This window comes from Bos javanicus, chromosome 26 (genome assembly GCF_032452875.1).
Source record: "Bos javanicus breed banteng chromosome 26, ARS-OSU_banteng_1.0, whole genome shotgun sequence".
NCBI lineage: Eukaryota > Metazoa > Chordata > Mammalia > Artiodactyla > Bovidae > Bos > Bos javanicus.
In genome coordinates this window covers 29,890,516-29,903,720 of record NC_083893.1, presented here as the reverse complement: position 1 = coordinate 29,903,720, position 13,205 = coordinate 29,890,516, and the positions used below count along the sequence as shown (strand labels likewise).

General features: G+C 49.3%; 1 protein-coding gene across 7 annotated transcripts in view; it reads left to right on the top strand.

Moving 5' to 3' along the window:
• XPNPEP1 (X-prolyl aminopeptidase 1) overlaps window positions 1-13,205 on the top strand; it is a 51,896-nt gene that overhangs the window by 23,161 nt on the left and 15,530 nt on the right. For all 7 annotated transcript variants that reach the window (XM_061403401.1, XM_061403406.1, XM_061403402.1 and 4 more), the window contains 7 exons: window positions 116-179; window positions 1,567-1,671; window positions 4,967-5,059; window positions 5,381-5,524; window positions 7,214-7,309; window positions 9,428-9,509; window positions 10,971-11,181. In XM_061403401.1, coding sequence (XP_061259385.1) covers window positions 116-179; window positions 1,567-1,671; window positions 4,967-5,059; window positions 5,381-5,524; window positions 7,214-7,309; window positions 9,428-9,509; window positions 10,971-11,181 — 795 coding nt within the window. The remainder of the gene's footprint in view (window positions 1-115; window positions 180-1,566; window positions 1,672-4,966; window positions 5,060-5,380; window positions 5,525-7,213; window positions 7,310-9,427; window positions 9,510-10,970; window positions 11,182-13,205) is intronic.

Sequence of the window (13,205 nt, the reverse complement as noted above, 5' to 3'; positions counted from 1 at the left end):
TTTTCGGCTAGATTGTCAGTTCCTTGAAGGCAGGTGCCCAGCTTTTGCCAGCCTCTGTGGTCCTGCTGGGCTGTGACTGATCAAGGTCCACTTTCTTGACCTCTCTGTTTTCCAGAGTGAGTACATTGCTCCGTGTGATTGTCGGCGCGCCTTTGTCTCTGGATTTGATGGCTCTGCAGGTGAGTCACTAAATTCTCTCTTTGTCCTTGTGGTACTTGTGTTCGCCTCCCTAAAATAACTGGACCCAGTTTCAGTCTGTGATACAGAACCAAACAGAAAATACAGACCAGAAGTCCCCATTGACCCTCTGCAGAGGGGGCGTGGTCCCGGCGCCTGCAGCTCCTAGGCTTACGTGTTAGTGACTCTCTTCTCTCATGTGTTAATGATGCTTCTTTTTAATGACTCTTTGTTTTCAAGTCAAAAAATTTTATTTTAAAAACAGTCTTGGGGGACTTCCCTGGTTATCTAGTGGGAAAGAATTCGCCTTCAAAGCAGGGGATGCATGTTTGATCCCTGGTGGGGGAACTAAGATCCCACATGCCTGGGGCAGCCAAACCCTCCTGCTGCAACCAGGGAAGCCTGCAGGCTCTTGAGGCTGCCTGCCACAATGAAGACCCAGTACAGCCAAAAAAAATATTGTTGAACTTTTTATTAAATATAACATGCACACAGATAAGTATATCATGAATACCCCTGTGTAACTGGCACTGCAGATAAGAAATGGGACATGAATGGCATCCTCAGGACCCCTTCCTTCGCTTTTTGGTCCTCTGTAATTCTCTAAGCGCTTAACTCTTGGTTTCTCCCCTTTCCCTTTCAACTTGAATAATAAAGATTAATGTTGAGCTACACTGGCGCGCTGCATTAATTTTCCAAGAGCTGTTGCGCCCTTGAGTTTCAGGGTGGGTTTCCCCTTTAGGCTCCCATCCTCTTAAGTGGCTGGGTTTGACGGGAGCCCCTCTCCTCACAATTAGCGCACTGCTTCCATTGATGTAGGTGCATGTGTTGGTTGGCACATTCCATCTGGTTTAGGCTGACACCTCTGCTGAAAGCCCTGAGTTCTTCTGGGCCTGTGGGAGCTGAGGGCGGTAGAGGTGGAGATATAAACTCCCTGCGTCTCCCTGAATGCTCACAGCGCCCAGGTGGTCTCTCTTGGGAAGGGCAAAACACGTCCCTTGGGGCGTCTGTTGGAGCAGGTGGCTGTGATTGCTGAGCAGGAACCATTTCCAGCTCACTCCTGGCCCTCTGTCCACAGACCTCTGTCCTCCTGGCCTTGACTCACGTCATGCACATGGGGTCCTTTCTATGCAGGGACCAGTACCCGGGCTGCCTCCAGACTGCTGCTTTCAGCGGTTGGGCCACAGCTGGTTGTCAGTGGTACCATCTTCTCTTGCCTGGAGGTTTCCTTGGAGTCAGAGGCCTACCTGCTCCCCTCAAAGTGGGGGTGGGTGGTGGGGCCACACGGAGTCTGGGGCCTCTCACTGTGCTCGCCTGCCTGCTGCCATTCTGGGCAGCTTCTAGGTGTTTGTCAGGAACCTCTCTCATTCCTTCGCTCCCCTCCTCCAGGCACAGCCATAGTCACAGAAGAACATGCGGCCATGTGGACTGACGGGCGCTACTTTCTCCAGGCTGCCAAGCAGATGGACAGCAACTGGACACTCATGAAGATGGGTGCGTAGAGGCACAGCCGTCTCAAGCTTAGCTGGCTGGCTCAGGAGGAGACCCTGGAGCTCCTCAGGGCTTCTGGATCTTAACCCTTTTATGGGATCAGGGACCGCTTTTAGAATCCAAGGTGTCTTAGTAACAAACTACCGTAGATGGGGTGGCTCAAACAACAGAAATTTAGAGAAGGGATACGTGTATATGTATGGCTGAGTACCTTCACTCTTCACCTGAAGCTACCAAAGCATTGTTAATCGGCTGTTGTTGTTCAGTTGCCCAGTCGTACCCAACTCTTTGTGACCCCGTGGACTGCAGCTATACCCCAATACAAAATAAAAAGTCTAAAGTTTTGGCGGGAGAGTTTTTTCAACGGAAATTTATCTTTTCATGGCTGGTGGCTGGAAATCTAAAAGTCTAAAGTTTGGGGGGGAAAAATTATTTTTTCAACAGAAATTTAATTTTTCATGGCTAGTGGCTGGAAGTCTGAAATGAGGGTGCTAGTGTGGTCAGACTGGTGAGAGCTGTCTTCCTGGCGTGCAGACAGCCACCTTCTCACTTATCCTTACATGGTTCTCTCTCTCTCTTCCTCTTAGAAGGTTACCAATCCTACCGGATTAGAATTCTACCGTATGACTTCATTTAACCTTCAGTATCTCCTAAGCCCCTGTCTCCAAACATTGGTCACATTGTGAGGTAGGGTTTCAATGTATGAATTTTGAGGGGAAACAGTCCAGTTCATGGTACAAGGAAGAACAAGGAAGTGACAGGCTTCTATATACAAACCATCACGCATTCAGTTTTGGAAGGCCCTGGCTCAGAACCCTCGTTTCAGTGAGGAGTAGCTGAGGGCCAGAGAGGACCTTGTGCCTTTGACTCATGCCCTGGGGGCCTTCCCACTGCTCTCTGCTGCCTCATGATTTTAAATGAGGTGAAGGTAAGGGGCCCCTGGCAGCCGAGCTAGGAAGCTCTCCCTCTGAGAATCCTGGCAGCTTAGCCACAGGGGAAGAGCATGGGTCTGCAGCTTTCTTGGGCAAGTTACTTCATCTTCAGTTTCCTCATCTATAAAGTGGAATGATAATTGTACCATAAAATGGCGAGGATTAAAGAAATAACATATGGAAAGCATGGAGCTCAGTGTTTATTGGATAAGGATAATGTGTGTGTGTGTGTGTGTGTACACGGGTTTTTCATTTAATTGCGTGCTATATTTTTCCTTGTCATCAGAGTAGTCTTTTGAAATATGGTTTTAGTGATTGTACAAAGGTGCAGCCTGCTGCATTTTGAACTTGGACAATAGAAGGAGGGGAAAGCAGCTGCCAGGGCTGAGTGAGGAAGAGGAGAAAAGGCCAAATCCCTGATGTTTCTTGTTTGTTGCTGGAAGTTATGAGGAAATCGGGTTGTTACCAGACTCACAGTTCAGGGAGCAGAGGGCTGTTGATACTGAGTTGAGCTGACCCCAGGATCTATTACTGAGGTTGTGTGTGTGTGTGTGTGCGCGCGCGCGCACGCCTGCATGCTCCACACACTTTCCATATGCATGTATGAATGTTTGGCTTAGGGAGGAATTGAGAATGTTTTTATCCTGGCAATGGGTTTATTTTAAACTTGGGTTTCTCAAAATTCTTTTAAAATATAGAAACGTCAACACTGCAGGTTGGTGTTGTCCCAGTTGCGTTCTCTCTCACACACACGCACAGGCCTTCGGGATTGTGGGGCTGTTAGAAGTGGATAGGCCTCTAGGCCTTTGTACTTTTTGATTACATGCCTCTCTGCTGCTGGTTCATGCGCCCTTAGCATATATGTATATTTGTTTATATGTTAGATGCATGTGCTATGTCCATGTGTATTTCAGATACAAGCAAAGTTTAATATCTTAATTTTTCAGAAGAAGTACAAATGGAAGTTCTGATACTTTCTGCTTGCACCCCAGGGTCTCTTTTAATGTGCTCCTGGGATGTGAGCATCTCTCTTTGGGGCCTAAACTCCAGCTGTTGAGATATGTCAGTGCTTTGGGGGTTAGAGTGTCAGAGGAGCAAATACTATCTGCCTCTTCCCTAGACCAGCCCTGGGGGAGGAGTCCTTCTTCCCTCCAAGCCGTCTCTAGCCTCTGCCCGCATCCCACCTCCTCACTGGCTCTCCTGTGTAGGGAGGTTCTGGTAGGTGTGGCTGGGGAGTGGTTGATCCCTGGGGTTTTGCCCAGCATCTGTCTGCTAGGAGATGATATGACTTCACCCTGTGAAAGTTGTACTAGGGGCATTCAAGGAACTTGCTTAATAATTGGCTTGTTTAGCGGTTTGAGGAAAAAATAGGAAAGAATCAGATAGGAAAATCACTCAGTGCAGTTTCTAGGCAGGCTTTTAGAATTGAGATTCGTGAGCTCATTTCTTTATAAACCTTTGACCGTCCGTTATGTGGTTATCAGTACTCAGGGAAGGTAGTAAAAGTCAGTATTGTTTTGGAATATGTGAACTTTCACTCTTTGATATTTTACCGAAATGTTTGTTAATTGTTTAGCAAAAATCTGATGAAAAAGTATACATCTGAAACGTACAAGATACACTGGGTTGGATTAAAGAAAAACTGGGATATCACAAATATTTGTAGTTCCTTTTGTGAAGCTTACTCCGTGTCCTATGACTAGTCTCTTAGAAACAGAAAGGGTTGTGTGCTCTTGGTAATTGGAAAGCCCAGGGAGCCAGTTAAAGACACAATGTTGGGTTCCTGTGCGTTCCTCTTACAGTCTTTGGATAGGTTTCTGCTGCTGAGACTTGAGCTCAGCCCTCCAGTCAGGCTGATTGTCTGGCAGGGCCTTTCCTCTGCAATGATGCCCTCCAGGTGAGGCGAGAGCCCTGCGCGTGTGTTTGCCTTACCTGGGTGGGACGTAAGGGGGACTCTGAGCTTCCGCCTGCACCGTCTCACCACTCATTCTCTCATCACCATTAGTGGGGAAGTCACAGAAGGCCGAAGAGATGATCTTCGGGATGACATCATGCACCTGTGTTGCAGTGATTCCCAGGATGCCTTTTACCAGGGGTCCAGGGAAAATCCTGCTTCTTCTTTCTTCTGTCTCACCCTCCCCTTATATACCATCTTACTTTATGCTTTCCTTTTATAGCATCTAACTCTTCTTCTAGCCTTCCAGGATGAAGAGAAGTTCAGATTTTCCAAGTGCTGTCAATCCTTTTTAAAGAAGGTGCTTGATAAAGACCCTGTTCTCATGCAATTGGTGAATTGCACCCTTCTGGGTAGGATAGCGAGCTCAGGATCCCTGGGAGTTGTTGCTCATCAGTTCTTCCCTCTGTAGGTCTGAAGGACACACCAACTCAGGAAGACTGGCTGGTGAGTGTACTTCCTGAAGGATCCAGGGTTGGTGTAGACCCACTGATCATTCCTACAGGTGAGTAAGCCGAGGCCCTGCCAGCTTGGGTGAGGACTGGGGTTCTAGATGCCTCCCAGCCTCCTCATTTACTTGTGGGTGGTGGAACCTTTGGGGGCTCAGCATGACATGAGGTCACAGTGGAGGTCAGGGTGAGGAGAAGAGTTAGCAGAGGGCCGCAGGATCGCCTGTCAGAAGGTGCCAGGCTCTCAGAGCCCTGCTGCCTGTAGAGGGTGTTCAGTTCACAGCAGGATCGCCTGTCAGAAGGTGCCAGGCTCTCAGAGCCCTGCTGCCTTTAGAGGGTGTTCAGTTCACAGCTAGACCACCAGTGTTTCTCCTCAGATTACTGGAAGAAGATGGCCAAGGTTCTGAGAAGTGCTGGCCACCACCTCATTCCTGTCAAGGACAACCTAGTGGACAAGATCTGGACAGACCGCCCCGAGCGTCCCTGCAAACCGCTCATCACACTGGGCCTGGATTACACAGGTCAGAACCACGGCTGCGCCCTGCAGGCCCTGGCCATCGTCCCCTCCACCTGAATGCAAGTTCTCTGGAGCCAGGTCATCGAGCCGATGGGAGGATTTGGCCCCGCTCGGGCATGTGGGGCATTGGGGCAGCAGGAGTTCAGTTTGTTTCCACTGTTGGCACCTGCTTGGGCATAGTTTACTCTCGCAGAGCTCTTCTGGGCAGACCCATGGGTGCTGCTGAGATGGCTTTTTTTTTTTACCATTCAGTTCCTCACTGCCCCTCTCACGCATCTGATATTGGACACAGAGCCTAGAGGTTTCTAGATTCTGTGTCCTTTTCTTCTGCCAGCAGTTGTAGGTTTACCTTCCCAGGCCCCCTGCCCTTTATCTGTCCTCTGCCGTAGAGGCTTTGGGGAGTGGGTGGGTTTCTTTGGCTTGTGTGATAGTGGTGAGTGAGGAGCAAGTTCTATGAACAGTCTGTGGGAGATGAAAGTGTGGATTTATGGAAGAGTGAGGAGTGCAGAGGGAAAGGCCTGGAGGTGGGGCAGAGGGGAGTGAATCTTGCTGTAGAAACAGCAGAGGAGAGGTGGAGCGGGGATGTCTGGAATGCAGGCACATTGCCCAGAGGGGTCCTGGGAAGAAAGCATTACAATCCAGACTCTCAGCCAAGTTTTAAGCAGAATTCCCGAGCTGATCTTCACAGCAGCGTTTGGTTGTGGGGACACCCCTAGCTTGCTTCCTTGTGACACTCTCACAGAGGGTATTGCAGACTGGGGAGGGGGATGGGTCCAGTGAGGGACCCTGGGTTAGCTAAACATTGTCCAGCAGCATGCTTTGGATTCTGTGAACTGAAGGAGAGGCTCTGACCTGTTCTTTACAGAGCAGGGAGAGCAGGTTTGGCTGGTGAGACTTCGGGGCAGCAGACACGTGAGTGCCTACCATGTGCAGGGCACTGCCAGGGGCTGCGTGCATGAGACAGATGCCTGCCCTGTTCATAGGTGGCTGTACATGAGGTCCAAGTGCTGTCTCGTGTCAGGTGGTGGTGAGCTTCTCTGGGGCCCACAGGAGTAGCAGGGAGTGGCCGGCTGTGTCTGACAGTGCATGTGTGGTTTGGAAGTGGTAGTCATACTGAAACAGGCTGTGGAGAATTCTAGATCTTAGCGCTGAAAGGCAGGTCTTGAAGCTCTAGAATGTAAGGTAGAGGGTGATATTTGCCTGACCTCTAAAGATTCGGTGAGTTCTCTCTGCTGGTTAGTGTCTTCTCAAAGCTCCCTGTGCTTCCTCTATGGCAGCAGTCTTTATACAGAAGTGTAACTAATTGCTGGTTTAATTATCTGTCTTCCCTTCCAGATTGTAAGCCCCATGAGGGCAGGGCCTGTGTGTAGCTCAGAGCTGTAACTGCAGTGACCAGCAAAGCATCTGCAGATATTGATGCCTGGGCAGGAGAGATGGTTCATAGACATTTGTTGGATGAACAAATGGATTAATTTTGTTGTGAGGCAGTCTGGGCTCTGGATAGTCAACTAGCTTAGACGGAGTCACTTCTCTTGTATGGGATTGGTATCCAGGCATTCTGTCCGCTCAGATAACATGCTCCCTGGATGTGGTGCTGGTTAAGAGTGTTTGGAATGGGCTCTTTCACTTGGCTCTCAACAGTCCCCGGGACCAGACCAGGGGCTGGAGTGGCAAGTGTGTTTGTTTCTTGCAGGCATCTCCTGGAAGGACAAGGTTGCAGACCTTCGGTTGAAAATGGCTGAGAGGAACGTCGTGTGGTTTGTGGTCACTGCCCTGGATGAGATTGCGTGTGAGTGCTCTGGTTTCACTGTTGGGGTGTGTTACCCAGTCTCTCAGTTGGTTCTCTGGGAATCTGTGTGCTCACAGAATTCAGTTTTCTGCATGGTCAGAGAATAAGCAAAAGACCATCACCAGTGGGTATATGGCATGCCAGGTGGGATGGAGAAGGGATTATTTTGGATGGAGAATTACAGGGCGTTGGGGAGGAGATTGTGGTTGGTCTGGAGCAGTATTACAGCGAGGCGCTGATGCTGAATATGTGGTGGTGTGCCCCTCTGGCCAGTCTACTCAGTACTGTGACACCTCCGAGCAGGGGCGCTTTCTCCAGACTTTTTGTGTCTGTTAACATTCGTTTGTCTCTATAGGTGTGGAAGTGAGCTCATGGGAGATATTTTTTTCTTTATACTTCTCCTGTATTTCCCAGATTCTTCACAATGAGGATGTTCTAGAAATACTTCTACTTCGGAAAACTCAGGAGCTGAAAGTTCACCAAACCTTTTGGCACAATAGCAGTTTTTTAATCTTTAGATCTTAGACTATCCTCATGGAATTGTTCAATGCCTTCTAGAACCTGAATGAATAAGGTTGAACCTTCTTTTTCTATTTTCTGACTGGATTTGACCCAAGGTACCTGAGAAGAGACACTGCTTTATCTTTTTATTTTCTCACTAGAGAAAGATGGCTTACCGCACAATCTCTAATGCCTAGCCCCCAAACTTTGTCACGTGTATCAGTGATTTATATCCCTAATTAACTTAATAACATCAACATCAGAGAAAATAACATATGAAGCTAATTTCTCCCCTTGATTATTTAAATATCCCCTGTTTTCATTGTGGAAAATCTGGGAAGTACAGAGCAAGTAGAAATAAAAAAAAAAAGTCACCTATAATCTTCTTGCACAAAATCAGTTAACATTTCTGTGCATATATAATTTTGTAACTTGATTTTTTCCACTCTATTTACTCTAAGCATATATAAACATAATTTTAAGTGAATATTAAATATCCCATCATGTGGTTATAGTGGAATTTACTTAACCATTCCTCTCAGGATGACCTTTGAGTTATTTCCACATTTTCTCATGATTGTATTACAGGACTACCATCAAAGTCTTGGTGCATCGCAATCTGTGTCTTGGTTTCTGATAATTTTCTTTCAGCTTTTGGAGGTGGTGTTATGGGCTGGAGGGTGTGTGCATGGTAGGGCCTTTGACCTTATTGCCATGTACCTGCCAGAGAGGTTGCACAGCACGTATGAATACACCCCTCTTGCCACACTCTCACCGACCCCAGGTACTATCATTTAAAAAGAATGCTAGTTGGGTTTGATGGGTAAAACATGTTGCCTCCATGCTGTACTTGAAGAAGCCATGGTTTTCAAATAGAGGCAGTGCGTTTGATACCAGTGTCTTTTTTGCACTCTGATTGTCAGAAGAGCAAGTGTTAGGCTGCGGGAGGCCCTGGGATGAGAGCTGTGCTCAGCACCGGTCCCTCTAGTTTCTCCAGCACGCAGTGACCTCACCAGGGCCCTGACACTGGCCATGCAGGTTCTCCACCCAGCCGTGGTTCCGGGTGGGCCGCCGGCTCGGGTTTCATTCATGGGCCCAGAGCCCCACTGACTCACTGCTTTTGTTCCTCTGCTGGGAAGCTCCGCCTCCCCGGGGCTCCTGACCCTTACACAGAGGGCCTCATCTGGCCTCCCTGGTGGGTGGGTCTCCGTTTTTCTACCCTCAGTCTCTTGCCTCAGAAGGGAGCGAGTGCTTGGCTCCCGCCCTTGTACTTGGGAGTGCCAGAGGTTTTTCTGCGGCAAGGCCAGGCCTGGCGGGTCACCGCTGGGTGGACCATTTCAACTCTTTGTCTGGAGGGCAATTCTCGGGTGTTCTGACTAATAACTCTTTCCGTTCCCTTCCCGGGGTGGTGATGTGGCAGCGAAAGACACAGTTCTGGTGCCCTCATTTGGTGGATATGTGCAACTGCAGCTCAGAGGCGAGACAGGGAAGGGAGGCTCCCGGCCTCTCTGAGAGGTCTACCCTGCCCTTCCCGGCCAGTGGAAGCGCTCCCTGCATCCTCCCAGCTGCCCCTTAACTCACAGTCGGGCGGGTGACAGGAATTTTTTTTTTTTCCAGGGCTATTCAATCTCCGAGGATCAGACGTAGAGCACAATCCTGTATTTTTCTCCTATGCAATCTTAGGACTAGAGACGATCATGTGAGTGCTGGCCCCGCACCTGAAAGTCTTCCCCAGCTCCTTGGAGCCCCAGTCCACCACCCTGGCCCAGGCCCACTGGTCTCGGCCTGATGTGCGCCAGGGTCCTGCTTTTCTCCTGCCCTTTCCTGCCTCCCTTTCCCTTCTGCCTTCCTTAACAGTAGTTATTAATTTATATCCTGCCTCTCTCATAATCCTGAAAATTATTGGTAGTGCTAGAAGATAAAAAAATAAGTGTCGAGGACATTAGAACAAAACCGGAGAGAGTAAGCTTAGTTCACAGAATTCCTGCTGCAGAGACTTGTTTAGGCAGCACATTGGACTCCTTGCAGCCAAGGCAGAGAGGGATATGGGCTTTGTTATACACAGTCCTGGGTCCACAATGCAAATAGACCTCACCATTCAGAAAGTCAGAAATGATGCAGGAAACACCCCTGAGTCGTGCCTTGTTGAATTGTCTTTTAAACTGCTGCTTGCGGCCTTCCTGCCATTGCCCTTCTTGTTTGAGTGGCTTTCTGCATTCAGACATGTTTATTGAGTGCCTATTATGCGCTAGAGTCTCCACTAGGTGTTGGGGCGAATGAGGCAGACAGGGTCCTGGGTTAGAGTTGGGGATTCCGATGCATAGTTGGCACTCACTTGTCAGTGGGGCAGGTATGGATGTTATTGGAGGGGCCTGACCTGATCAGAGGAGACAGTAATATTGAGACAGAGATTCAGGGTACTTGGGAGTTAGCTCTGTGAGGAGGGAATGAGGAGGAAGAGAAACAGGTGATCTAAGCTGGGGAGCAGCATTCTCAGAGACTGGGCAGGAGAGAGTGCAGTGCAGGTGAAGGACCCAGCGTGGTCCAGTGTGGTTGAAACCTGGAGCGGGAGACCGGCAGGTAGTCAGGGCCACATAAGCAAGGCCTTGTGAGTCAGGTTCAGGAGCTTGGGCTCTTGTCCTGAGGATGCTGTGAGTTTCCACAGGAAACCACATGGTCAGGCTTGTAAATCATAGAGAATTTATGATTGGAGTGAAATTATGGGGTGGATTATGATGATTGGAAAATAGGGTGGATAGGGAAGACTAGTGGCAGGGAGACCAGTTAGGAGGCCATGGCACTGATCCATGGGAGTTGGTAGTGGTTAACCCTAACCCTGACCTGGGCAGCAAGTGGGCAAGGCTATAGTGAAAGCAGGAGAGGTTTGAGGGGTGCTTAGGACGTAAGTTCAAAGATCTCCATGAAGGAGGGAAAGAGGGCCATCAAGGAGGACAGTGCCCAGGTCCTGGCTTGGGGGACAGGGTGGAAGGTAGCAGGCACGGGGCAGGGAGCACAGGTTTGGGAAGGGCATGGAGGGAAGAGAAGCTGCTCATTTGGGATGCTGGAAGGTAGAGCCTGTCTCTGGAGTGTGGGTCTGTGTTCTTGTCCTCTGATTCCTGCGCCCACCTTTCCTCTCACCTCTCCTCTGGCCCCTCTGCAGGCTCTTCATTGATGGTGACCGCATAGACGCCCCCATTGTGAAGGAACACCTACTGCTTGACTTGGGCCTGGAAGCCGAGTACAGAATCCAGGTGCTTCCGTACAAGTCCATCCTGAATGAGCTCAAGATCCTGTGTGCCAGCCTTTCCCCAAGGGAGAAGGTGTGGGTCAGTGACAAGGCCAGCTATGCTGTGAGCGAGGCCATCCCCAAGGTTGGTAGCTCCAGAGCCGATCAAAACCTGCCACTCTGGCTAGCAGGCCCTTCCAAGTCCTGGCATCGTGCGGCTTCTCTCTGAAGCAGAGAGAGGTTGGTTGTTCAGGCAGGTTCCCAGAACTGGGTGTCATATCAGAGGTGTCATCCCCGCAATGAGCCCTTTGGGCTCTTGGAACCCAGTGAGTCCCGTGTTTTCCAAGATGTGGCATGAGAGATGATTTTAGGTGGTGCACATTCATACTTAGGTTTATTTAAATGTATCTATTTTTAAAGCATTTTAACAGATTTAAAGAATGAACCAGTGGTTACCAATATGGAGAGGGAAAGGAGGTGGGGCAAAATTGGGGTACCAGATTCAGAGGTACAGACTGCTATGTATAAAAAAAGAAGCTACAAGGATATATTATATAGCACAGGGAATTTAACCAATATTTATAATAACTTTAAATGGAGTTTAACCTTTAAAAATTGTGAATCACTCTATTATACATCTAAGACATATAATATATAGTGTAGGAGAAGGCAATGGCACCCCACTCCAGTACTCTTGCCTGGAAAATCCCACGGGCAGAGGAGCCTGGTAGGCAGCAGTCCATGGGGTCGCGAAGAGTCAGACACGACTGAGCGACTTCACTTTCACTTTTCACTTTCATGCATTGGAGAAGGAAATGGCAACCCACTCCAGTGTTCTTGCCTGGAGGATCCCAGGGACAGGGGAGCCTGGTGGCTGCCGTCTGTGGGGTCGCACAGAGTTGGACACGACTGAAGTGACTTAGCAGCAGCAGCAGCAGCATACTTCAATTAAAAAAAGCATTTTAGTGTGTAGTTGAAAAAATATAATTAGCATATGAGACCATGTATTATAAAAATTATTTCTTAAGAGAGAGTTGATTTCAATAGACTGTTGATTCAAAGATCATCTAAAGAAGAGTCTTAAGTAAATAAGGGTCCAGCGAATAGGCAACCCAGGTAAGCCCTGTGCAGATGGTGTGAGAGTGTCTGAAGTTTGGGAAACACTACTCTATATCTGCCTCCCCCACCATATTTTATAGTTAAGGAGACCTGAGGCCCAGGGATTTATCAAAGGTCAAGTGATAGTGATAGTGATGCCCTTGACCGAACCCCTGCTGGGTGGTGCTAAGCAGCTGACATGTACCCCCTCATTTTCACTGAGGCCTGGGGCAGGAGTCCATGCCGCCTTAGTTGAGACTTTTTGATTGTCCTACTCTGGGCCTCTGGCTGCCAAGTGGCCTTTGGCAAAGCCAGCAATATCCTGTCTCCTCCACTAAGCAGGGGCCATGCTGGGAGGAGTCCAGGCCTGGCCTTCTAGCCCGGTTTTCCCATTGCACCCCTGTCACTATCACGCTGTGTGATGGAGTTCCTCAGAGCTTTGCTTCCTTTGGGGTCATGCCTGCCTTTGTTTCACGAGGGGCAGGTATGCAAGAGAGAGAGAACAAGCAGTGTGGAGAGAGGGAAGCTCCATGCAGGCGCAAGGTGATACAAAATTACTCCCTGCTCCCTGTAACACAGGGCTGGATTCTGACTTGTTCTCAGTTGGGAAGGCTCTTCCCCAGCCCTTTAAGACCTGACTTTAATGGTAGCTGATGCCTGAGCATGAGGTGGGAAGGAACAGGAGCCCCCCCCCACCTCATGGGTCACATGCATCCCCAGACAGTGGGAAAGGCCTCCTTTGTGCAGCCAGGAAGGGGTTATTTCGGTCAAGCTTTGATCCGTTCGTGAACCCTGACCATGACCACGGAGGTTTGAAAAGCAGCATCTTGCTGCTGGCTGGCAGCCAGCTGTCTCAGAGAGCTGAGCGGGTGGGGGGAAAGACGAGAAATAGCTTGTTTGATGTACTTTATCTTTTTGGATGAGCTCAAGCCCCTTTCTCCAGCCCAGAGTCACCACCCAAAAAGGGCAGGTCTTTGGGCCCCAGGGGACAGCAGGGAGGGTCTGAGTGGGAGCTCTCTGCAATCTGTCTAAAGTGAGGAGTCCTGGCTGGAGGGGTGATCTTGGTCTGGG